This window comes from Oryctolagus cuniculus, chromosome 6, assembly GCF_964237555.1.
Source record: "Oryctolagus cuniculus chromosome 6, mOryCun1.1, whole genome shotgun sequence".
NCBI classification, from domain to species: Eukaryota; Metazoa; Chordata; class Mammalia; order Lagomorpha; family Leporidae; genus Oryctolagus; species Oryctolagus cuniculus.
The window spans coordinates 120,539,323-120,565,789 of record NC_091437.1 but is presented as its reverse complement, the minus strand read 5'-3'; the positions used below and the strand labels follow the sequence as shown (position 1 = coordinate 120,565,789).

At 41.1% G+C, this 26,467-nt stretch overlaps 1 protein-coding gene across 6 annotated transcripts; it reads right to left on the bottom strand.

Moving 5' to 3' along the window:
* Nucleotides 1–336: 336 nt before the first annotated feature.
* Nucleotides 337–25,525, bottom strand: PLEKHF2 (pleckstrin homology and FYVE domain containing 2). Of its 6 annotated transcripts, XM_070075327.1 has the most exons (4): nucleotides 24,730–24,869; nucleotides 23,226–23,277; nucleotides 21,976–22,097; nucleotides 337–2,993 (listed from the first exon to the last, which is right to left on the bottom strand). In XM_070075327.1, the coding sequence occupies exon 4, from the start codon at nucleotides 2,977–2,979 to the stop codon at nucleotides 2,230–2,232; it is 750 nt and encodes a 249-aa protein (XP_069931428.1). In that variant the 5' UTR covers nucleotides 2,980–2,993; nucleotides 21,976–22,097; nucleotides 23,226–23,277; nucleotides 24,730–24,869; the 3' UTR covers nucleotides 337–2,229. The 6 variants fall into 6 exon arrangements, with proteins under 6 accessions (XP_069931428.1, XP_008253990.1, XP_008253989.1 ...); XM_008255768.4 differs by lacking the exon at nucleotides 21,976–22,097; XM_008255767.4 differs by lacking the exons at nucleotides 21,976–22,097; nucleotides 23,226–23,277; nucleotides 24,730–24,869 and adding an exon at nucleotides 25,246–25,525.
* Between the last annotated feature and the right edge of the window lie 942 nt (nucleotides 25,526–26,467).

The window sequence follows — 26,467 nt, the reverse complement described above, 5'->3', positions numbered from 1 at the left end:
AGGTGCACTCAATTTAGTAATTTTCCTTTACATCTATACAATCCCTACTTCCACTCCATAAACAGTTATCAATTTTGTCAATATACTGAGTAGTCCAAGTAAATCTCATTCAAAAGAAATAACATGAAAAATGAGCACCAATATCATTCCAGGTTTTTATATAACCAATATTTACAAGAACTTTAAAAATTATAGAAGAAAATCCTGGAAAAAAACATGTACTGGGTTCTAAATGCATACAACCTCCATGAAAAGGAGATTTCTGTTCACTGCTCTACCCTTAGCACCTATCTGAACACAGCAGGCACTCACAGCTCTTAATAATGAGACAAAATATTATGCATAGTATCTTTATTATCTTAGCAAAAGGGAAAATCTTCAAGTCACATATACAGAGAATAAGAGGTAAGTTATAAAATATTTTTATTGTAAAAACAGAGTGAATGGAGGCTGACAATGCAAACACTGTCTCAGAACACATCCAAGATTCCTGAATTTGCTAGCTTCCTATGTACCAGCAAGTCTCTGTCAGCTTTTCTCAGGTTTCATGGTCCTTCTTAGATTGATCGACTATGTGTATATATTGCTTAAAAACAAAAGTCCATCTGATATTTAACAAAAACAAAACCAACCCTAGTTCTGCTGTGCTTTTCCTTCACATTTCCTAGAGGAAGATATGTGTATCACAGATGCTTTCAAAATTTAGAAATAAAGTAAAATTAGTGCCTTAACCAAATAGTAAAATATCAAAGAATCCTCCACCTCGTTACTGAATGCAACCTCATGACATTTGCAATATATTCAGATTTTTAAAAGATTTAGAATTTAAAACCAACTTTAGACTGCTTATTTTCCACATTTGAAAGACTGTAGTTATCTGCAGCATACAAATGGAGAGAGTAGTGCAAAACGCATCAAGTTTTATATGATAAATAGACTTTCAACCTAATGGCCGCCTCAAAAGCAAAAAGGGAAAAACTATCATTAAAAATAATCTAAACTAACTTAAAGTTCACAATTTAGAAATATCAATTGCTACTCTATTTCCATAGGTTGCAAAATGATTTCATAAACAGATTAAACATACAACTGTCTTACAAAAATAGAAATAGTGCTTGAGATTTTACAAAACTTTATAAAATATAGTACTACCTTTGTAAATTCAAGATAGTTTCACACTGCAATAGGTAATAGTCCCACAGATACGAAGTCTAGTCAAATTTAAAGTGGTCTGCCTTGCCCATTTTTACACATTATTTCTCCAGATTTTCAAGCTTAAGTAGATCTGTGCTTTATATCTTGGAATTTAAAAAAAAAAAAAGATTGTTTATTTTCAAGGATTTTATGTGATTTTTCATTCTAGAAATAATGTTAGCAGATGAACTCATACCTAAAAATGTCTTACTAAAAGCAGAAGCTAATGCAATAGGCCATTTCAGTATTACTGATAAATTTTAAACCAAATATCTAAGAATGACAACAGATTATTAATTGAAAATATATATCTGACAATTATAATTTGGTATCTATAAAATAAAAAAATGTAATCACAACTACTTTATAGAAAAACATTCATTTAGTATGAAGATACTTCTAAACTGTTATTTGTAGCTGTCAGATGAGAAGTATTCTTAACTGAACTCATTCATAAACACTTATTATATTACCTCAAAGAGCACCAGTGTGTTTTTTAAACAAATCTAAAAGTGAGAAAGTAGGGGCTTATTGTTCATGTAACAGTGCTATTAAGATAAGGCACGACTGGGTATACGAAAACGCCAAAGTATTTCCAAATCATGTATTTTTGCTACCGATGTTTGAACCACTAGGTAAAGTGGTTAGAAAAAAGCTAATATTATTAAACACATTATACTCTTTTCTCCATCATTCTGTGCTTTTAGCTTTTCCATATAACAGAAAAACATACTACATGATCTGTTAAATAAGCATCTTTTCCCAACCTTCCAAGAAAATAATCTAGAAATAAACAACAGTAAGAAATTCAAAATGTGTCTGCTATATTTGCAAGTCTATCCCTGTAGAAGACTGTGGGAGGGGAAGAAGGCAGGAGGGACTTACTTTCTATAGAATACATTGAGGCACATAGGTTCAAAGTTTCTCAGGCAAATTCATGGCTAGAGCAAAATTGAGAGAGCTCAGAATTTTACATTTTCCACAAAGCTGATTTCCCAAATAGCCACACCCAATTAAATATTTCAAAATGTGTCCTTAGTCACTGCTATCATCATCGTCATCATCATCAGATACATCATTTAAAGGAGACTTCAATGACTGACTGTAAGAGTCCGAGCTGGCAGGCTGGCATGTGGCCATGTCCCCAGTAGAAAGCAGGTCATAGCAGAAGTCACAAATCCGCACAGGCTTAGAGGACTGGCTGGGAAGAAGAAACCTCTTTTCAGAGCAGGGCCCACAGACAACAAAACCACACTTGCGGCAATGGTGACGACGATTAACAGGTGTGAATTTTGCTTTCTGACAACGCATACATACAGTTGCCTCAGAGTCAGGAACCCAAACAGCAGCATGTTCATTACTGGGTGTCTTCCCGCTTTTGGAGAGTAAATCAGTAACACATTTATTTATATGATTCATCCATTCTGACTTCTCAGTGGCAGTGGCAGCATAAACTGCAAATGATTTAGTTGGTGTTTTGATAAGCCACCCATTCCTTAAGTCCCCCTCATCTTTGATGGAATCAATAGTGACATTTTCCAGGGGAATAATGTGTTGTTTGTTATATTTTTTCTTCTGAATGACAATATTTCCATATACAAGAATATCATTAAATAGGAAAAACTGCCTTGCTTTAGGCTTTTTTCTACACAATTTAGTCAATACTCCTTCTCCAATAAGGACTCGTCCAGGTATAGTTAAGGGTTGACCAGCAGCTCCAAAACAGTTTTCCACTATGCTTATACGCCTTGTATTTGCTTCACTGTTTGCCAAGCGATCCACCATCTTCTGCTAATAGCCTTTAGAAAAAGAAAGAAAAATAAATTAGCTCACAGAAAGTATATATTCTAAAGGCTAATGAGTTACATAAATTTAATCTAACAATGCATTACTTTCATGCAAAAGTAAAATGCACAAATTCTGTACCTCAAAGATAATCAAGAAGCATACCTAAAGGGCTAGTATCTCTCAACTTTATGAATATCAAAACACTTTATTTCCATACAGCATCACACTAGATCAGCAGGTATTTATAAAAGCACAGATTTCTTACAGACATAAAAGAATGAAAACAAAATGGACAGTTAATATTTTAAGTCACCCCTGCAAAATAACAGGTTCAGCTACATGAAATTTAATCTCAGTGGGATTAAATAACTATTAAATATTAAATAAACTAAGAAAAATGAAGGGCCAGTGCTGTGGTACAACAGGTTAACGCCCTGGCCTGAAGTGCCGGTATCCCATATGGGTGCTGGTTCGAGTTCCAGCTGCTCGCTTCAAATCCAGCTCTCTGCTATGGCCTGGGAAAGCAGTAGAAGATGGCCCAAATCCTTGGGCCCCTGCACCCACTTGGGAGACCCTGAAGAAGCTCCTGGCTCCTGGCTTTGGATTGGCACAGCTCTGGCCATTGCAGCCAATTGGGGAGTGAACCAGCAGATGGAAGACCTCTCTCTCTCTCTGCCTCTCCTCTCTGTGTAACTCTGACTTTCAAAAAAATAAATAAATCTTTAAAAAAAAGGAGAGGGGAGGGGAGGGGAGGGGAGGGGAAAAAAGAAAAATGACTGCCATTTTCCCAGCCAGCTATTAGCACTGAGCCAAGACCAATTCTCTTAACTGATTCAGTGGAACTGTTTCAGTCTTGTCCCTTAAATCAATCTTTAGACAATGATCTTTAAAATGTTAGTGTGACCCTGTCGTTGTTTAAAATGTTTCCTTCTAGCCTGTAAAACACATGCATTTTGGTGTGGTGTTTACAGGACTTCCTTACCTGGTTTTTGCTTATTGCCTCGGCATCACCGTAAGTCACACCTCCCCTCAAATGCTGAATACCCTGTTACTTACAGTACATCTCACTGTTGTTTATTTTACTACTTACTATTACTTAAGCTAAATCTTATTTACACTTCAAGACCTGGTTTAAATTATCATCTCTCCAAGAAGTATTTCTTAAACTCCCAAACTAGACTACAAAAATTTTCCTCCGTACTTGACATATTCCATTTATCTTCTAGCTTTACTTTTACCAAAGGATTAAAATCTCTCCTCCACAGAGGAAGAACGTAAAAGGCAGAAATAGTTTGAAATAAACCTTTGAAACTGATGTGGTATATATAACATGGCAAAGGTACTTCAAAATGTTAAGAACATTTTAATGATCTGAAAAAAGTCAGACAAATTTAATATCATAAATTTATCACTGGATCCAATATTGATCTCACTTGAGTCCCAGGGTTTTGTCCTATTTCAGACTTACTAATACCACCACCATACAACCAACTCACATTAAAGAAGAATAAAGTTTGAGTAGAACATTTAAATCTAAAGTCAAAGTTCCCGATGAGAACTTTGATGAGACAGTAATCCTTCTTGGCCTCCATTATAAGAGATAGGTTGCGGTTATTCCTTAATTCTGTCTCTTCCCCAATCTTAGGTCTTTATAAAGTCCCCTTGTTCTCCACAAAGGCGGGCTCTAGCAGCCCTGAAAGTTGTTCCCAAGGATTAATTTGATAATGTAGGGCTCCAAACTCTGAGGGCTTCTTTTTTGAATCAGGGCTATCTAATCTGTCAGTCAATAGTGTGCAATAGCACACCACAGAAAAGGAAATAAAAACAGCTTACAAACATGAAAATAAGCTTGACAATTCATAATTAAAGACAAGATATTTAAAATACTACAATATTTTTCACTTATCATATTAACAAAATCCTAACAGTTCTTCAACAGGCTGTACTTGTGAGGGTATAGGGAAACAGATAACCCTGGTACACTTCAATCTATGAATTTCACTAAGTGCATGAATGTATGTACAAGGATATTCAACACAGCATTACTTGTAAGAAAAAAAAAAGAAAGTGGAAAAGGTGTAAATGTCCATCAAGAGGAATTGGCTGAACAAGTAACCATATACTCAACACATATCTTGAGAATGAGACAGGTATAAATGTAGTGGCTCACTTGGTTAATCCTCCACCTGTGGCGCCGGCATCCCATATGGGTGCCAATTCTAGTCCTGGTTGCTCCTCTTCCAGTCCAGCTCTCTGCTGTGGCCCGGGGAGGGTGGTGGAGGATGGCCCAAGTGCTTGGGCCCCTGCACCTGCATGGGAGACCAGGAAGAAGCACCTGGCTCCTGGCTTCGGACAGGTGCAGTGCCAGCCATGGCGGTCATTTGGGGAATGAACCAATGGAAAGAAGACCTTTGTCTCTCTCTCTCTCACTGTCTATAACTCTACCCGTCAAATAAATAAATAAAATATATATATAGTATGGGAAAATGCTCAACATATTTAGGTGGGGAAAAAGAGTTAAACACTGTGATTCCAATTTTGTTTCAATATATACCATGTTGTGGGCGTTGGGGGAGTGAACTAGCAGGTGGAAGATCTGTCACATGTCTCCCTCTGGCTAAACACAAATGGGGTTGGCACTGTGGTATAGCAGGTAGAGGCGCCTAGGACGCCAGCATCCCACATGGGCATCAGTTCTAATCCTGGCTATTCCACTTCAGAGTCAGCTCCCAGCCAATGTGCCTTGGAGGACAGCAAGGGATGGCCCAGGTGCTTGGACCCCTGAGGTCATGTGGGAGATCCAGAGGAAGCTCCGGAATTGTGGCTTCAGCCCGGCCCAAGCTCTCTGTTGCAGCCATTAGGGAATGAATCAGCAGATGGAAGATATCTCTCTTTTTCTCTCTCCCTCTCTTCCTTTCTCTGTGTAACTCTTTCAAATAAATAAATAAAAAGTAAGAAATTCTGGGTCTCCTGCATGGTGGCTAAGACTCAAGCACTTGGGTCATCATGCACTGTTTCCCAGAAAGTAATAAAATTGAGAAAAAGAACACAAATATAAGCCACATTTCATCAAATCTAAGATGCAACAGATTCTTAAACATACTAATTTTATGTGTCACTGATAAAAGACAAAAATGTTACCAAGTAAACCATAGCACACGCCCTTGATTATAAGGCATCTCAATTTCAGAGACATGAAATAGTAAAAAATGTTTCTTTAGATAAAATGCTATATTCCACAAAGGCATAATCATAGATACCTGCAAATATGTAAACATACACAGAAAGTAAAATTAGAAAACTGTACATCATACCATGAACAACAGTAATTTCACTGTAACATACGGTTATGGACAATTTTTTCATATTTTAAACATTGAACAAATGCTTTTTCCAGCACCAATTTGGGTGCAAGGAAAATAATAAACAATATAGGTGAGATCCTTGCTCTTCAAGGTTTACATTCTTAGCTGGGGCAAGGGAAACAAAATGAAATTGAGAACCAAGTAATAATTAATGCTATGATTTTTCTTCAAGTGATTTTTAAAAGATGAATTGGGAGCTACTCAGACCAGGTGATGAGGGAAAGCCTTTCCAAAGTGGTGTTATTTCAGCTAAGGAGAAACTAGGATAGGCAGTTATAAGGGATGCGGACAAGGGAGAATATGCTAGACAAGGAATAACTTCAAAGGCCCTAAGGCAGGAAAAAGGATGGCACTTTTAAGAACTAAAATATCTATTTAGTTCCTTCTTTTAAAAAAATTTTTTTAATATTTATTTGAGAAACAGAAAGAAAGAACTCCCATTCACTGGTTCACTCCTCAAATGGCCCATGATGGCCAGAGCTGGGTCAGGGTTGGAGCTAGGAACTTAAGCCAGGTTTCCCACATGGGTGGCAGGGACCCAACTTCTTGAGCCATTACCTGCTGCCTCCCAAGGTCTGCATGGTGGGAAGCTGGAACTGGGAGCCAGAGCCAGGAACTGAACCCAGGTACTCTGATATAGAACAGGGGCATCTTAACCACTCCACCAAATACCCACCCCTATTTATCTGTTTCTGAAACTACTACTGATTCTACTCATATATACAGTTATTAATCAGCCCATATACAATGTAAACAAGTTGCACTTTATTGTTAGATCTGGAATTAATACCATCATAAATTTATAATTCATTATCTTGTGATTTCAACTGTCTCAAACTCCCAAAAAATAACTAGAATATTTTATTACTCCCCCAAAATAGCATCTGTCAATATTAGCTGAAATGCAAGCTGAAGGAGAAACTAAAGCCTAAAGAGACAGGCTCAATGAAGTAAGGGGCAAAACTTAGTCTGAAATGAACTCTAATCACAGTGAGCCACGCAATGCGCTGAGTACTTCACATTCATTACTGTATTTCCTACTCAAAGCAACCTTATGATATATGCACTTTTAGCTCCATTTTATGGAACAGTAAGCAGACATAAAGGGGTTAAGCAACTTGATGAGGGCTGTTACAGCAGAACAGGTTTTCTCTGTGCTGTTAACAGTAAATTATGAAACATTAATTGTTCCTTACAATTCTACCAACTCTACAAGAACTCTAAGAAAGCTATTACTACTAACCTCTGTATCTTCACTGCAAACCATAAAGCTGTGAAGAAAAATAAGGGGGTTGGGGAGGCTGGCGCTGTGGCATAGTGGATAAAGCCGCTGCCTGCAGTGCTGGCATCCCATGTGGGTGCCGGTTCAAGTCCTGGCTGCTCCTCTTCCAATCCAGCTCTCTGCTATGGCCTGGGAAAGCAGTATAAGATGGTCCAAGTTCTTGAGCCCCTGCACCCATGTGGGAGACCCAGAGGAAGCTCCTGGCTCCTGGTTTTGGATCGGTACAGCTCCGACTATTGCAGCCAATTGAGGAGTGAACCAGCAGATGGAAGACCTCCCTCTCTCTAACTCTCCTCTCCCCGTGTAACTCTTGACTTTCAAATGAATAAATAAATCTTTTTTAAAAAAAGCAAAAAATAATAATAATAATAGAATACTAATCTGAGCAAATCACCTGAAAGGATATGCCATGATTTACTTAGCTGGTCTCCTGACAATGTTTAATGACTCTTTAGTCACAAATCATAGTCCCTGTTTAAGCATGATGCAACTTAGGAGAGGTTTAGGGCACAATTAATTAGTAATTGCCTAGAGCAAATAGCTTCCAAAGTTTGACGGTACCACCACAAATACATTTCATATTGCAAGGATATAAACACACACTCAAGTGAGACAGAGAGATCTTCCACCGAGAGATCTTTAGGCTGGTTCACTCCCAAAATGGCCGCAACAGCAGGGCTGGGCCAGGAGCTTCTTTCCAGTCTCCCTTGTGGGTGGCCCAAGCAGGTGTCTGTAGGAGCTAGGACTCCAACTGGCACCCAAATGGATTACCGGAGTTCCAGGTAGCAGCTTTATTCACCATGCCACAATGCTGGAACCTGATTTCTTTTTCTTGTCTTTTTTTTTTTTTTTCTTTTTTTCTAAAGATTTATTTATGGAGCCAGCACTATGGCATGGGTAAAGCCACCGCCTGCAGTGCTGGCATCCCGTATGGGCACTGGTTGAGTCCTGGCTGCTCCACTTCCAATCCAACTCTCTGCTGTGGCGTAGGAAAGCATAGGATGCACAAGGGAGACCCTGAAGAAGCTCCTGGCTCCTGGCTTTGGACTGGCATGGCTCCAGCCACTGCGGCCATCTGGGCAGTGAACCAGAGGATGGAAGACCTCTCTCTCTATGTCACAACACTGGCCCTTACTCATTAATTCTTCAGTTGGAGAAAACTCATCTAAGAAGTCATCATCAGAAGCCTCACAGCATGACATTTCACTTGACGTGATTCATTAGAGTGTTGCTGTTTCTTTGCATTCACCTTCTGATTTGTCTGGCAGTTCTTCCACCACCTATTTTCTCCCCTTGCTATTAAAGATAGAAAGGAATACAAAAAACCTGCATTCCCAAACATGTTGAATGAAAGTTCAAAACAAAAAGACACAAAAGAGTTTTTCCAAACCACTTTCATATCTTCTTAGATAACATACGACTTTGGGCAATGCAATAAGAAAACATGAAGACTGTACAACCGTGATAATATATTTCACCACTGTATCATCCTTCTAGGCAATCTCATTACTCTGGCATTTTCCCCAATTATGGCATTCACATAACTGGGAAAAGATCATAAGTAATGTAAATAGCAAAATGCTTCAAGATACAAGAAAAGTCAGATCACCAAGATCCCAAAAGTATGTGTAAGATTTATAAATGAAACTACACAGAACTGCAAGCTAGAATGAGTTTTATTCAACTTTTTAAAATAAATCAGTCTTCTTTCTGTACTTTGGAACATCTCTAAGAAATAATAAGTTACAAAATATCAATCACTAAAATAATTAGAACTACTCAAAAAATCAATCTCATAAGCCAAAACTGAGACCAATGGACTCTGATGATAAGTATCAAAGGTTAAGAAATATTGAGGGGCCGGCACTGTGACATAGTAGGCTAAGCCTCCACCTTTGGCGTCGGCATCCCATATGGGTGCAGGTTTGTGTTCCAATTGCTCCTCTCCCAATCTAGCTCTTGACTTACGGCCTGGGAAAGCAGTGAAAGATGGCCCAAGACTTGAGCCCCTGCACCCGCATGGGAGACCCAGAAGAAGCTTCTGGTTCCTGGCTTCAAATCAGCTCAGCTCTGGCCGCTGTGGCCATCTGGAGAGTGAAATAGCGTATGGAAGATGGAAGATCTTTCTGTCTCTCCCTGTGTCTGTAACTCTACCTCTCAAATAAAATTAAAAAAAAAAAAAAAAAAAAGAGGGTCAGTGTTGTGGCATAGTGGGTAAAGCTGCCACCTGCAGTACTGGCATCCCAAATGAGTGCCAGTTCAAGTCCCAGCTGCTCTACTTCCAATCCAAGTCTCTGCTATGGCCTGGGAAAGCAGTGAAAGATGGCTGAAATTCTTCGGCGCCTGTACCCTCACAGGAGACTCAGAGGAAGCTCTTGGCTCCTGGCTTTGGATCAACACAGCTCTAGCCACTGTGGCCATCTGGGGAGTGAACCAGTGGATGGAAGACCTCTCTCTCTCTGCTTCTGATTCTAACTCTGTTTTTCAAATAAATAAATAAATCTTTAAAAGAAAAAAAAAAAAGAAGAAATGCTGAAACCCCAATCCCTTCCCCAGATATTAATTTTATTCGTCTGTGGTATTTGGGGTATGGCATAAGCACCAAAATATTTTTAAAGCTCTCCAGGTAATTCTAATGTGCTAAGGTTTAGAACCATTTCTCAAAAATAATAAACAAAATAAAGAGAAAAAAAATCTCACTGAAATGCTGATAGAACATTATATCCATAAATTAATCCAAAATAAATCAGCAGCTTTACACTTTTGAGTGTTCCTTACTCTTCCCAACGTTTCAAATATTCTTTTATGGTCTAATAATTGTGTAAGTTTCTTCTGATAAGATAGTTCCATTTCTTAGTAAGTTCATAAATATTTGATTTTTTTGTTGCCACTTCAAATTTAATCTCATTTTTACATCATGGCATCTCATTGGTTAACACTATTGATAGGAAAATTTTTGTTTCTTTTCACATTCAGCCACTTCAAGAATTCTATTAAATTCAAGTTTTCCACTGATTTTGACTTCCTTTGCCCTCTTACTTCTTGTTAAAATGTAAGAACAGAAGCATTATCTTTTATAAAGCCAACTTTTATAAACCAATTCAACAGAAACAATGAAAGGTTTCAAGTTATCTCCTTCACAAGAACTGTATTTACACTGTCCAAACTCCATCTTGGTCTTTTGGTAACATCTTGTTTTTAAAGTAATATGTTCTTCAGTGGGGTGTCTACCACCTGTTAAAAATGTAATACTAGAAGAGACAAAAACTCTTTTTAAAAAAGACACAAAATCCTATTTACAATTGAGAATAGAGCCCAACTGCCACAGATTCCTATGTCCCAGTTCTTCCTACTGAAAACTAATACTGCTTATCTCATCCTTACAGGTGACTTTAAAATGAAAGCTCACTTAATTTATTTCCTACACATAACCATCATATCTGGTATCAGTGAGCATCAGTATCAATTGTGCATTACAGTAGAAAAACCAAGGAACTATGAACCAAAAGACCTGGATTCTAATCTTGACTCAGAAACTAAATGATTTCATAAAAATCACTTAATTGCTCTTTCAAAGATTCTTGAATGAAATAATCTGTAAAGCCTCTTCTGTCTTTAAAGCAATGAGTCTTTGATAGTAAAATGATCAAGTTTCTGGTTTACTGTGAGCCATACTCTTGCCTACAAATTAATTTTTAATCATTTTTATTATGTCTTAATATGAATCAAGGCCAGCGCCGCGGCTCACTAGGCTAATCCTCCACCTAGCGGCGCCGGCACACCAGGTTCTAGTCCCGGCCGGGGCGCCGGATTCTGTCCCGGTTGCCCCTCTTCCAGGCCAGCTCTCTGCTGTGGCCAGGGAGTGCAGTGGAGGATGGCCCAAGTACTTGGGCCCTGCACCCCATGGGAAACCAGGAGAAGCACCTGACTCCTGCCTTCAGATCAGCGCGGTGCGCCAGCCGCAGCGCGCCAGCCGTGGCGGCCATTGGAGGGTGAACCAACGGCAAAGGAAGACCTTTCTCTCTCTCTCTCACTGTCCACTCTGCCTGTCAAAAAAAAAAAAAAAAAAAAAAAGAATCAAGATTTAAAATCTGCATGACTGCTGAAATGGGACATTACAGGAAATGTAAAAGAAATGGGAGAGACCAAGGGCAAAGTGGTTGAAAAAAAAAGATAAAAACAGGAATAAACTACCTGGGGACACCTTCCTTGGGCAAATACATAGTTTTAAAGCAAACAGTTCCCACTCCTAATATACCTATGTCAAAAGAAAGAATACTGAGTGCTCACCATCTGTAAAGGCCAAGACAGTTCTTTACTTTTTTTTTTTTTTTTTTTTTTTTGAAAGGCAGAGTTAGACAGTGAGAGAGAAAGAGACAGAGAGACAGGTCTTCCTTCCATTGGTTCACCCCCCCCAAATGGCGGCTTCAGCCGGCCACGCTGCGCAGATCCGAAGTCAGGAGTCAGGTGCTTCTTCTGGTCTCCCATGCGGGTACAGGGACCCAAAAGCACTTGGGCCATCCTCCACTGCACTCCCGGGCCACAGCAGAGAGCTGGACGGGAAGAGGAGCAACCGGGACAGAATCCAGTGCCCCAACCGGGACTAGAACCCAGGGTGCCGGCGCCACAGGCAGAGGATTAGCCAAGTGAGCCGTGGCACCGCCCAAGACAGTTCCTTACTTTCAAAAGTTCTACATTCTAATGACCAGAAAAATAATCAGTGAAAGTCTAAATAAAACATCAGAATGAAAAGGCAAAAAAGAAATATTTGAAAATTCAGTAAATTAAATTTTGAATTTTAGTAAATTTTGCCTATTCTAGCAACAAATAGAGACAAAGATTTCCACTAGGATTTCTGCCATTATGGCAGTAATATATCTATTATAGAACAATTATGCAGTAATATATTGAGTATAGAACAATTATCTATTATAGAAATCAGTACTGATAAGGAAATAAGTTCATTTCTTAGGAAAGAGAAAAAATGAATAACCTGTTATACTTGATTTTTAACTTATATATATATTATTTAATTTATATATTAAACCTGAATTGAAAAGAAACAACACCTTAAAACCCTGAATAATATTTTGAGAAGCTACAGTTACTTTTTAAAATCTCTTCCTAGGCACCAAATATACTTAAATTTGACTTATTCTATAGTCTCAGCCAAGAAAGTAAAACAGAAAACACTAACATTAATGAGCATCTACACACATGCTAGTTACTATATTTTACTCTCATGTACTATCATCTTTCCAGGGATAATTATATCTACTTTAAAAAAAAAAAAAAGGTAAGTTGAGTCATTAACTAGTTAAGCAATTTTGCTTTGGTCTCATAGCTAGCTTTTTTAAAATGCATGTTTTTTTTTTCATTATACCTTACTACCCTCAAAAATAAATATTCAAGAAATATTTCACAAAAGCCAATGACAAAATAAGGGAAAAAATTTTAAAACATATGATAACAAGTATAAAATAATGCTCAAAATGATTCTTCAAAAACTAAAAGGAAACAAGAAAAGGTAAAGCTATTACTACTGCAGAATGTTGGTAAATAGGCTAAGTCTGATACAGAAACCCAAAAGAGTACATAACAACTAAGTCACAATCAAAGATTTTGGAAAATCAATTTGGAAAACCAGCACAAGGTTATAAAGGTTTTCTCTCTTTCCGTATATTCTCTTGTCAGAGTCAAACCTGACTACTGGGGCTGGTGCTGTGGTGTAGCAGGTAAAGCCATCCACCTGCGATGCTGGCATTCCATATGGGTGCGGGTTTGAATCCCAGCTGCTACACTTCCAATCCAGCTCCCTGCTATTGCTCTTAGGAAAGCAGCCAAAGATGGTCCAAGCCCTTGGGCCAATGTATCCACAAAGAAGACCCAGAAGCTCCTGGTTCCTGGCTTCGGACCGGCCCAGCTCCAGCCATTGAAGCCATTTTTGGAGTGAACCAGAAGATGACACACACTGTGTGTATGTCTCTCCCTCTGTAACTCTTTCAAGTAAATAAAAATCTTTTTTTAAAAAAATCTGATACTAGTTATCACTAGAATATGCTTTGGGCTTCCTTCCCCATCTCTAAGCTCAACAAGTCCTTCTCTCGTGTTCTTTGTTTAAATCTCATCAGCAAGATGCACTCAGTTCAACAGCCTCACGGCCAGATGTTGTTTCATCTTTAAATATTCACACCTTTTTATTCATATCACTTTATGGCACACATATTCAACTACGTTTCATAAAACTGTGCACCTGTTTATTCCTAACAGATTTGGGAAAATCTTAAAACAAGAATATTATTTCCTACAAGTTTGTGTTCTCAATAGCACCTATAAAAATGCATGTCATCAATACGACTGAGATGAATATAATCAGCAGTTAGAAGTGGCAATGGCTTCTCCATATGGAGTTTGATGAAAACCACCAAAGGCTCCATTTTTAATGTCTATATACATATTAATTTTACAGAAAAAAGGAACCACACCCTATACATCAACTGCTTCCCTAGATCTAGATGCTAAATTTACAAGCAAATGGTGTGACCTATTTAAAATAGTATCTAATTATAAATTATATGTATTGGTAGATCCTGTTTTTTTAAATCACAATCTCATAATGCAGATAAATGATTTCTTCTCTTTCCAAAAAGCACAGCTGTTTAGTTAGCAAACAAAAAAATGATGATGTGTGCATATTTTCATCATCAACAAAATTCAGATTAAAAAACTGCATCATTTCAAAAATATTTCCACAGGGCAGCTATACAGTGCTGACAGCTGTAAAGTATTCTATAACTGACAAATGAAGCTGATAAAACTCAACTGAAATATTACTGTAGAATTGGTTATTCTGTCACTTCCCTAACAAATTTTCTTCAGCACCATTCAAACAGTTGCATTCTGCTCACTGCATTCAAGGCTTTATGCTTGGTGGAAAAACAGAAATGAAACAGACCCTGGGAATTGAGCTTTGTATCGTAAGGCTGCATATAAAGGGCAATGAGATTAGGTACTATAATAAAAATATCAACAAAATAATTAAGCAGAAAAAGGAGAAGAGGCATGGCACAGAGAATGTAGCAACTGAACACTTGAAACAGGTTGTACTGAGTTAAGTGTAACTTTAAAAGCCAAAACTGGTAAGTAAAGGCACAAAGCTCTGAAAATACAAATGTATAAAATGGGCATGCACTGTGGCACAGCAGGTAAGCTGCCGCCTGCAGTGCTCGCATCCTATACAAGCCCCTGGAGTCCTGGCTGCTCCTCTTCTGAAGGCAGCCGAAGATGGCCCAAGTGTCTGGACCCATGCATCCCACATGGAAGACCCAGATAAAGCTCCTACTTTCTGGCTTCAGCCTGGCTCAGTGCTGGCCGCTGTGGCCATCTAGGGAGTGATCCAGCAGATGAAGATCTTTCTCTGTCTCTCCCTCTTACTCTGTAACTATGACTTCCAAATAAATAAATAAATCTTCAAAAGTAGAGGGGTGAATTGATCAAGATTCTGAAGCTTGCAGAAGAAATAAAAAAAAATAAGATTCAGGATTGAAAAGACTAACTGGATAAGGAATAATAAGACTAAAATTATCTACTGCTTGTAGTCTAAGTAATATGGAAACAAATAAAGCTGTTACTAATTTTCCATTAATTCTAAGTATCCAAATATTTACTGACCGTTTTCTCTGCACTTACTCCTCATGTAGGATCTCTGTCCTTAATGTGCTGTACATCGTAATTTAATGCTATCACTAGTACTCAAACAATATTTTACACTTTGTGTTTCTGTGTGGCTGCAAACTGTTGAAATCTTTACTTAATATATGCTAAATTGATCTTCTGTATAAAAAGATAATTGAAAATGAATCTTGATGTGAATGGAAGGGAAGAGGGAGCGGGAGAGGGGAGGGTTGCGGGTGGGAGGGAAGTCATGGGGAGGGAAAAGCCATTGTAATCCATAAGCTGTATTCTGGAAATTTATATTCATTAAATAAAAGTTAAAAAAAGATGGAAAAGACTCAAAACTAAAAATCTTCATAGAGAAGAAAGACAGCTACATGCATAAGTTTATCTGTCTACAGACAAGTATATATAATTCAAGTGTGCTCCTACAGGAAAGAGAATTATGAGAGTAATTGACAAAGAAGGAAAAAAACAAACAAAATGAGAAAAGGGTCTGGTACTCCTGTAATGTGCTATGTATGAACTGGAGAATATGAAGAACTCAAATCTATACATTCAAAGTTCAAAACAGCAGAGGAAAACAAACCAAAAGCATTACTAAAAACAAAAATGAAACAAAAAAAGAGTAATGAAGGTCCCGGTCAAGGAGCTAAACTGATGGTCAAAGAGTTGAAATGACTTGGAACACCCAGGACCAACTCTTAAGGAACATGAAATTCAAGCTAAGCCTTACAGCAAAAGCAGTAAGTCAACTAACTATTGGCCGGGGGGAGGAAATAAGAGGTGATGGTACATAAATCTACTCCCCAAGCAGGAAGTACTGACCACATGCTGGAGGAAGCAGGGCCAGGAGAAGGTACAGTAGAATTAAGTTTGGAAGGATAGGGAAGAGACAAACTACAAAAGAAAGGAAGCATCAGATTGATGAGTTTAGACTTTATTATACAGGCAATGTGAACATAAAGTTTTTAGATAGTTTTTAGATAGAAAAGATTAATCACTGGACTAGAGAGAAGAAGCAGCAGCAAGACTGAAGACGAAAACCAGTCAAAAAGTATCACAGCAGTTTCCAAGTAAGAAGTAACAAAAGCCTGCATCACAATAATTTACAGCAGAAGTGGAAAAGGGGAAGACAGAAGGTAAGAAAGATTACTGAGAAAAGGCAATATGAGATTTATGAGCTCACTAAGTATGTGGATGACAAGTGAATGTAAGGCAACTTCAAAGGTTCAAGCATAAATCACTGGGCATTCAGGAGAGAATACGACTGGGACATACTTATCTTGAAGTCCTTCGAGTTTCCACAGGACAACCATCTGTCACGTGAGCAAAGAAGCCAGGATGAGCAAGGAGTTCCAGGACAGAGAGACATTTGCTTGTCACCCAATTGGAGATGCTGGCTGACACATGGGAAAAATAAAGGGGAAGAAGACTCAACTCTAGTGGGGCAGAGTGACATCTAGTTTTAAAAGCAGGTGAGGAGCAAGGGAAGAGATAATAGAAGAAAAACAGAACAAAGCATCTTTGCAACATGCTTTCACATGTATCACAAATCTCAGAGACTAAGTAATCTGCTGAAATATCAATCACAATAAACAGTGGAACATATGAAAAAAAATCAAGGATTAATGGTAATGTTTTAGTAAAATATGTAAGTATTGAACTTTGAAATTTTTACTGATAGAAATTTATCCTGGACAAATAAACTGGGGTACAGGTGAGGAGTACTGCATACAGAACGTTTTCCTTCTGGCATTAACTAAATTTCTATCCATAGAGGAATAGTTAAATATAATATGATTTATCTTAAGAGAGAATATTGTACCACATACAACTTTTTTAAAAACATCAACAAGGAGGAGTGGGAAGAGGTGGGCATTTGCTGTAGTAGTTAAGTCAATGTTTGGGGGCCGGCATTGTGGCGTAGTGGTCAAAGCGGCTACCTGCAGTGCCGGCATCCCATATGGGCACTGGTTCAAGTCCCGGTTGCTCCACTTCCAATTCAGCTCTGTGGCCTGGGAAAGCAGTAGAAGATGGCCCCTGTGGGAGACCCAGAAGAAGTTCCTGGCTTTGGATAGGTGCAGCTCCAGCCTTTGCGGCCAATTGGGGAGTGAACCAATGGATAGAAGACCTACCTCTCTCTCTCTCTCTCTCTCTCCTCTCTCCTCTCTCATCTTTCTGTGGTGTAACTCTTTCAAATAAATAAATAAATCTTAAAAAAAAAAAAAAAAAAAAGGACACTGGAACACCCGCCAGAGTTCCTGGCTTCAGTCTGGCTCAGCCCTAGCCAGTGGTGCAGGCATTTGAGGAATAAATTAGCAGATGGGAGAGCTTGTCGTCTCTCCCTCTCTCTCTCTGCCTTTCAAATAAATAAGTTAAAACTTAAAATTTCTTTCTTTCTTTCTTTTTTTTTTTTTTTTTGACAGGCAGAGTTAGTGAGTGACAGATAGAGACAGAGAGAAAGAAAGGTCTTCCTTTTTCCGTTGGTTCACCCAAGTGGCCACTACGGCCGGCCGCAATCAGATCTGAAGCCAGGAGCCTTGTGCTTCTCCTGGTCTCCCATGGGGTGCAGGGCCCAAGTACTTGGGCCATCCTCCACTGCCTTCCCGGGCCACAGCAGAGAGCTGGCCTGGAAGAGGGGCAACCGGGACAGAATCCAGCACCCCAACTGGGACTAGAACCTGGGGTGCCGGTGCCACAGGTGGAGGATTAGCCTATTGAGCCGTGGCGCCGGCCGAAACTTAAAATTTCAACATTGGAGGAAAAGTATTAAGGAAAAATATAGCAAAGAGTCAACATACATACAAAGGGCTCCAACAAATTCTTAGGGAAAAAGAAAACTATCCCAAAACAACAATAAGATATAAACAGCAATTTCAAATAAAAAAAAAAAAAAAAAACAAACAGAAATGACCAGTAAACAGAAAAACACTGGCTATCATTCATAAAGGAAAAAAATGAACATGAAATATTAAGATATGAGAAAAACCAACATTCATATTCTGAATACTGTAATAACTTTTCTAAATGCCACTCTGGCAATATAAACACTTTCAAAAGCTTACACAATTCTATTTCCAAGAATATATACAAAAAATAATTAGGCCAGTGTACAAAGTTATCAACATGAAGTTCACTGTAGCTCTATCTATAATACTGGAAAGCCAAAAACAATCTAAATGTTCAACAACAGGAAACTAATTTAAATAAATTACAGTATACTCATGAATTTTTAAGATGCTTTAACATTTCATGTGAAAACACTGTTAAATAAAGCATTTTACTAAAGACTTCTAAACACAAAGTACAATTTTGTTTAAAACTGGAAAGACACACATCAAAAAATTAGTTCTGGTTATCTCTAAGTGCCAGAGCAATAATATTTTGACATGTCCTAATTATTTTATAATGAACACATAATCTCTTATAGACAAGAACACTTTTAAATTAAGGAACAAAATGCAAAGAATGTGTAACAAATTAAGTGTAAAAAGCAAAATACAGTTCTGTGTACAATTAAAAGTAAGTAAAAACAAAGAATACAAAAATCTTTTTTTATTTTTTCCCAACTTGTTTAAATGAACTGCTTAAATGAAACAAGTATAGAGAATTAAAAACAGTTCTACTTCCAAAAGCAAGAAGAAGAAAAAGATGAACTTTCTGCAAAGAACACAGAAAATTCACATCAAAAAATTTCAAATCACTCTCAAAGGAAGTAAGGTCACTTAAGAGTTACATGTTTCAAGAATGGGGTCAGCAACCTGAGTAGAGTGAAAATACAAGAAAAAAAAGAGTTAAAATTAGAAAAAGTGAAGAAGAGAAAAGAATCAGAAACCAAAGCAACCAGTTCACAGATAGTTGAAAAACAAACAGGTTAACAGTCATCACAGTGTGACATTTTTGAGAAGAATGGGGCAGAGAGAGCAGACAAGTTAATAATGATATTCCTTTTTTTTTTTTTTTGACAGGCAGAGTGGACAGTGAGAGAGAGAGAGACAGAGAGAAAGGTCTTCCTTTGCCGTTGGTTCACCCTCCAATGGCCGCCACACTGCAGCTGGCGCACCGCGCTGATCTGAAGGCAGGAGCCAGGTGCTTCTCCTGGTCTCCCATGGGGTGCAGGGCCCAAGCACTTGGGCCATCCTCCACTGCACTCCCTGGCCACAGCAGAGAGCTGGCCTGGAAGAGGGGCAACCAGGACAGAATCCGGCGCCCTGACCGGGACTAGAACCCGGTGTGCCAGCGCCGCTAGGTGGAGGATTAGCCTAGTGAACCACGGCGCCGGCCAATAATGATATTCCTAAGTTGAGAATTAGGCAGTTATATTGAGCAAAGGTCAAGGACAGGAGAGATGATGTACCGCCAGTGAACTCATGGCTAGAACATGAACTACAAGTACAAGATTGGAAAGACAGACCAATGACCAGAGAGAAAATGGAAGTGCAAAAGGATAAAAAGCTGCTTCACCAGACATCACTTTGTGGCCACAGGGTTTAAGACTTGAGCTAGAGTAGTTCTAAATGGTGACAAGTTTAAATAACATGATCCCACCTGTAGGTCAATACGCAGAGCATAGGTGAAGGTCACTGGAGTTAGCAAACTAGTTCCAAATGTGGGTTTTCTGGCCAGAAATGAATTTAACTGTTATTTAACCTCTATGTACTTCATTTTCCTCTGCCGCAAATACATCCTTCATAGCTTAATGGGATTTTGGCTGATACTTAACCACTCAACTTTTATTCTACCACAAAACAAAAAGAAGGAAAAGGAAATGGGAAACTGAATTAATAAAAGGTTCTTAACCACGCCTGCATATTCAAATCAAGAGTGGGGGTGGGTATTTGGAACAGTGTTAAACACCAATAGGGGAGCCAGCACTGTGGCATATAGAGCAACCTGCAGCGCCAGCATCCCATATGGGCGCTGGTTCATGTCCCGGCTGCTCCACCACTGGTCTACTTCCCTGTAAAGCGTCTGGGAAAGCAGAGGAAGAGGGCGCAAATGCTTGGGCCCCTGCAAGAGAAAGAGTAGGGGGAGGGGGAGAGACAGAGAGACAGAGAGAGAGAGAGGTCTTCCATCTGCTGGTTCACTCCTGAAATGGCCACAATGGTCAGGGCTGGGTCAATCCGAAGCCAGGAACCAGGAGCTTCATCTGGGTCTCCCAGGTGAGTGTGGCTGCCCAAGAATGGGCTATCTTCCACTGCTTTCCCAGGCACATTAGCAGGGAGCGGGATCAAAAGTGGAGCAGCCAGGACCCAAACCAGCACTCACATGGGATGCCAGACTCACAGGCGGTGGCTTCTGTGACACTACAACACCAGCCCCTCAAAAGATGACTAAAATGGGAAGCGGAGGGGAGAGCATCGATATTTTTAAGAAGCTTCTCAGGAGCTAACATGCAGCCAAAATCGAACATCAAATGTGGGCTGGTGCTGTGACGTAGTGAGCTGAGCCTCCAAATGCGGCATCAGCAACCCACATGGGTGCTGGTTCATTTCCAGCTGCTCCACTTGAGATCCAACTCTCTGTTAAAGAGCTGGGAAAGCAGAAGATGGCTCAAGTGCTTGGGTCCCTCCACCCACGTGGGAAGAAGCTCCTGGCTCCTGGCTTCGGATCGGCACACCTCTGACTGTTGCGGCAAATTGGGGAGTGAACCAGTGGATGGAAGACCTCTTTCTCTGTCTCTCCCTCTGTCTGTAACTCTGCCTCTCAAACAAACACATCTTAAAAAAAAAAAAAAAAAAAAAAGGAAAGAAAGAAAACTAGATATTTCTAAAGGCTACTTTCCTTCAAAAATTTTCAAATTCTGTTTCCATATAATTCAATGCTAGTCTGTTCATTTGTTAAAATAATACAAAACACACTTCCATAAACATCTTAGTTAATCTTCACGAAGATTAATAACTTAATTAACTAACAACATTGTGAGGCCAATATTTCTGTATCCATTTCACAAAGGACTCCATAGAAGCTAAGAGAAGTGAAGTGACTTAGAGAAGTGAAGTGACTTGTTCAACAGTCACAAGTAAGAAACTAGCAGAGATACGATTTCAATTGTTTTATTTGTTCCAGCCCACCCTACCTGCAACTTGCTTGCTTTCCACTACACTCACAGAAACTACCTGAATGTCTTCTCTTCCAAGGACCTCCCCAAATTGAGCACTCCAGTTTGTGTCTTACAGATTGACCAGAGAGAAAGTTATCTTGGACTGAAACAGGAAATTAACCTCAAATTCTATAGTCATTACAGAATTACTGAACACTTTAACCTGGTGAGATTTTGCAATTTAAATTAGTAACCATAAAAGCATGCCTAGGAAGGCTGTTTCAGTTAAGCCAACACCCACATCGTTAGACAGCTCATGTTCAAAAGTTCGTTCTCAAAGATAAACATATCAATAGAAAGGCAATTCCACTAAGCAAGACATTTTAAAATGAAATTCTAAGAAAATTCTGACAAAACAATGATTGGTGGAACAGCAATGAGTTGTTCTATCAAAGGGCTTAAATATAGAAACATGACCTTCAAAATTTTCAGGTATTAATAGTATTTCCAGAGCCAGCGCTGTGGCACAGCAAGTTAAGCTGACACCTGCAACACCAGCAACCCATACTGGAGCACTGATTGACTCCCGGCTGCTCTGCTTCCAATCCAGTTCCCTGTTTACACACCTGTGAAAGCAGCAGAAAGAAAATGGTCCAATAACCTGGGCCCCTGCCACCCACGTGGGAGACCCAGATGGAGTTCCAGGCTCCTGCCTTCAGTCTGGCCCAGCACCAGCCACCGCAGCCATCTAAGAAGTAATCAGCAGAGAGAAGATCTTTTTTTTTTTTTTTAATGTGTATTTTTTTAAAGGTTTATTTATTTGAAAGGTAGAGTTACATAGAGACAGAGATCTTCCATTCAAAAGTTCACTCCCCTAAGGCCACACTGGCTGGAGCTGAGCCAGGCCGAAGCCAAGCACAGGGGCCATCTGCCGCTGCTTTTCCAGGCACATTAGCAGGGAGCTGGATTGGAAACAGAGCAGCTGGAACATGAACCATGACCCATATGGGATGCCAATGGTGGCCCCAGTGTAATATCTTTCTCTCCTCTCTCTGTCACTCTGAATTTCAAATAAATAAATCTTGTAAAAGACATCTCCATCAAGCATAAGCAAAGTCAATTTCATTTAAAGATAATTATTATAATCCTTTTGGTGATCCCACAGCTTCTTTCCATTCATCAGTGATTATACTTCAGCCTATTATCTACTTGGAAATTTCATAAATATTCAAATTCTGTACCTCCAGGCCAAAATTCATTGAGTTAACTAGGTAAATTCTAACAAAATAAACAAATAAACAAAAAGCCCCATCAACCAATCTGTGGGTTTAATGGAGTTCACGGTATGTACTTTGGAAAAGACTGCACAGAGATTTAATCACGGTGCCCATGGAAATTACAATTTAATAAGAAATTCATGAAGCATATTTACAAGGAACAAACATATGTGTAACCCATTCAAACCTTTGCTGAGCATCTGCTATGTTCTCAGCATGCTGGGGAGGAAGGGCAGTATCAGACCTGAAGCCATGTGATGCCTGCTATCAAAGCGCCACAGTATTTACCGGGATACCACGGGCGAAGTGAACTGAGTTCTCAGGAGACAAATGGAAGAACAGTGAAGAAAAGGCTTCCAAGAGCAGAGGCTTAAGCGAGTATTTTTCGGAAGAAAAATTTTGGCAGAACAACCCTTGTAAATCAGATTTCTAGGAAATATTTATACTAAGGCGCTAAAATCAAATCAGAAAGAACAGTGATGAGAATAAACAAGGTGGACAAGGACTGCTCCACAGGAATGGGTTATGTACCCTACAAAGTTACACTGTAAGAAAAATGAGAAGGCTTCAGGGCCATAAAACCTCAGTTAATAACATACCAGGCTGGCTGCTAGGTTTGTGAAGTCATCTCAAGTCCAACTAACTCTTCAGCTATAAAAATAAATATGGATGGCATTTACTTGACAATGAAGCAACACAAAAAGGATTTGTAAGAACTAAAGTAACCAGCAAGCGAAGCTGAGCAAAAATCACATTTTCACCCAGAAAGAGTAAAAAGAGAAGCTCTCCAAAACATGGAGTTTACTGCATTTGTGGTTAACGGTCTTTTAACAGGATTTTAAAGCAAAGATGTTTTATTAAAAATAGTTTTTATTCATTTACTGGGGCGACTGAAACTCAATCTTTTCTTCTGAGGTCTTAGTACACCAGTTTTGTTTTTTTTTTTTTTTTTTGAGGCGATTACATGTGCTTTCCAAATAAGTAACTTAATACCATTCACCTCCCCTGCTGTCATGACCCAGGAGATTAAAAATAGAAGCCTTTGTTAATACTGAATTAACCTGAGGACCCCGCGAGCTACCAAGGGTACAGAAAAAAAAAAAAAAAAAAAAAAAAACAACCGCTCGACACACGGAAGGCATGCACCCTTAAGGAGCCACGGAGAGGAAAACTACTTGGAAATGTCACTTCACTATATTCTAACCAGAACACCACATGCCTTCGACTCTCTCGGCCAACGTAGTGTCTAAATCCTACTTTAACAGAGAGTCTCTTCGGCCGTACTAGAACACGACAAAGACGGCATTTACTTCGTCGGTCTACGAATTAACTCCGAAGGGCTCAGGTATCCGAAACCTGCATTCTGCTCCTGTCCACGGCGCACCCTTCCGAGTTATTGCGATCAGGTACTGAGAGCTACACCAGCGAGCTCTCGGCCTCTGATAGCAAGTCTTCAGAGAAAAAAACCGGCGAAAGACCAGAAAACTTTAAAGGACTCCAAATAAAAAAGTGCCCAAGTCATCCCTTCGATCAAAGCAAACCCCCTACAGTGCCATTCCCCACCTCCCCGCCCAAGTCACACAGAAATATGATGTTCAAGTTACAAGGTCGCCCTGAGATCCACACCCTGCGAACTTTCCGGACAGAAAGGCGCTGGGGTCTGGAGACGGCACTGCCCGCGTCCTGGGCCCCGGTCCTCAAGCCCCGCAACTTCTCGCCGGACCTGGGGGCCCCCTTCCCGCGCCCGCCCCGCGGACCCACGAGGGCCGGACGCTCCCGGGCGGCCCCCGAGGCCCCTCGCAGTGGCTGCGTCCCGCACGCGCAGGCGGCTCGCTCCGGCGCTGGCGGGCCCGGCGGGACGGCGGCCGCGACCCGCCCGCAGGCCGGCCCCGGGCGCTGGGGGAGCCGCCCGAGAGCGCCCCGTTTCTCACAGACCCCAACATGGCGTCGGCCGCCGCCGCCGCCGCCGCCGCCGCCCGCGACGGCGACACCTCCCCGCGCCGCGGACGGCCCCGGGACCGCGGGAGGAAGCGCCCGAAAGTTTCGCTTCTCCCCTCTCAGCCCACCCGCAGCCGGCGGGCCACCAAGCCCGGCTTCACCTACCCGGCAGGGCGCAGCCAGCGGCGGCAAAGAACCGACTCTTGCTCGTCGCTGACGGCGAGCGCGGACTCTGCCCGTTCCGCTGTTTTCTGACCTCGCAGGCTCCGTGCGCCGGCGGTCCCGCTCAGCCGGCGCGATCCAGACGCGGCAGGAGGGCGGGCGGCCGGCGCAGCCGCTCGCAGGTGACTCCCCCGCCCCTCCAAGTCGAACCCCACAACGGCTGCTGGGCTGGCCTCTCCCCTGCGCGTGCAGGGCGCGTCTCCGTCCTCACGCCGGGCGCGAGCGCGCGGGCACGAGCACACCCACACCGCTCGCTCCCCGCCCTTTCTTGCCAGTTCCCTGGTCCCGCCCCGCCCCGCCCCGCCCTGCCCGCGCGTCGCGCTCCAGAGGCGGGGCCTTCGGCGGAGGCCACACCCACCCGGGCGTCAGGCGAGCGCGGGGAGGGTGGGGTGCCTGCTCCTGCGCTGCACCGTGCGCCGCGCGCCTCGTGGTCGTTAAGGTCCGCGCGCTGCGAGTTACCTGGCTCGGTCGAGCCCGGGGAGAGGACTGTTCAGGTGTGTGCGAAGTTCTTAGGGAGCCTAGAAGAATGGAAGACTACCTTCTCCACCTCCACAGCAGGCCTCCCCAGGAAACTGAAGGACGCAGAGGGAAGGCTTCGGATTTAGATGCTCCCAGGCGTCCGAGCACACCTGTGTGTGCTACTCCAGGCGCTGCTGCCCATCCCGCCTTCCAGTGCCTTTCTCTGAAATTCTTCCCTCTAGAAGCGGAGGGAAAGCGCACGCTCCCCACACCGCCTTTTGCAGTGCGAGCCGTAGAACTCAGTGTTTCCAAAACTTATCTGACGCCACAGAACCCCATCTACTGACTTCACGCACCTGGCGACCGCGACGCTAGGACAGTACGCAAGGTTACAGGTGCCCTCGTTCGTTTGTCCGGCGGCACCTGTTTGTAAGCGCGCGGGCTGTCTGGGGTAGGCAGGGAGGAGGGAGATCGGCGTCCATTTTTAAAGTGTGTGTAGGTGGGAGTCAGGTATTGGTAAATTTTGTATTTTCCATTGACCTAGTCTTTGTAGCAATTTTTTTTTTCTTTTGAGTGCTGTTGAATTAGAACCACCACCAGCCACGCGGCAGGTAGCGGATCACTGACGGGAAATGAGCAGTTCGGGATCCACCATGCTTTATTTACACCTGCTCTTGGCGTCTGGGCGTCCCGTCCCCTCCCGGCTTTCCCTGGTTCTGTGGCTCCGAAACAATTTTTTTTAATCGGTAGTCAAAACAAAACTGGCCAAAAGTGAACACCTTTTTTTGGGTTGTTTAACCAGGGAAAGTTACAGAATCACGATCAAACACCCGTTCGTTTCAGTTTGTTAACTATAGTGAGCTCTAGACAAGTGTAGATGGCCCCAGAACTCCTGTCTCAGCCATGACTATACTCCAACTTAATTTGGCCTTGTCTCCCTCTACATAGGCAGCAGTATCTGTCCCCATGAAAACAGGCTGGATTAAATAAACTCCAAAGTTCCTTTGAATTTTCAAATTGGGAATGCTTTGATCAGTAAAGTCTAGTCTAAAACATTAGGCCCCCAAAACTTTGGTTACTCACCCCCTGCAGCAAAATGTTGGCCTCTCTCTCCTCCACTGTACTTGTTTAGCTTACCATCAAGTGTGTGGATAGAAACCAGACAGACTATGCTCAAATCTTGGCTTTGACCCCAACTACCTGTGTCCTTGGCTACATCCAA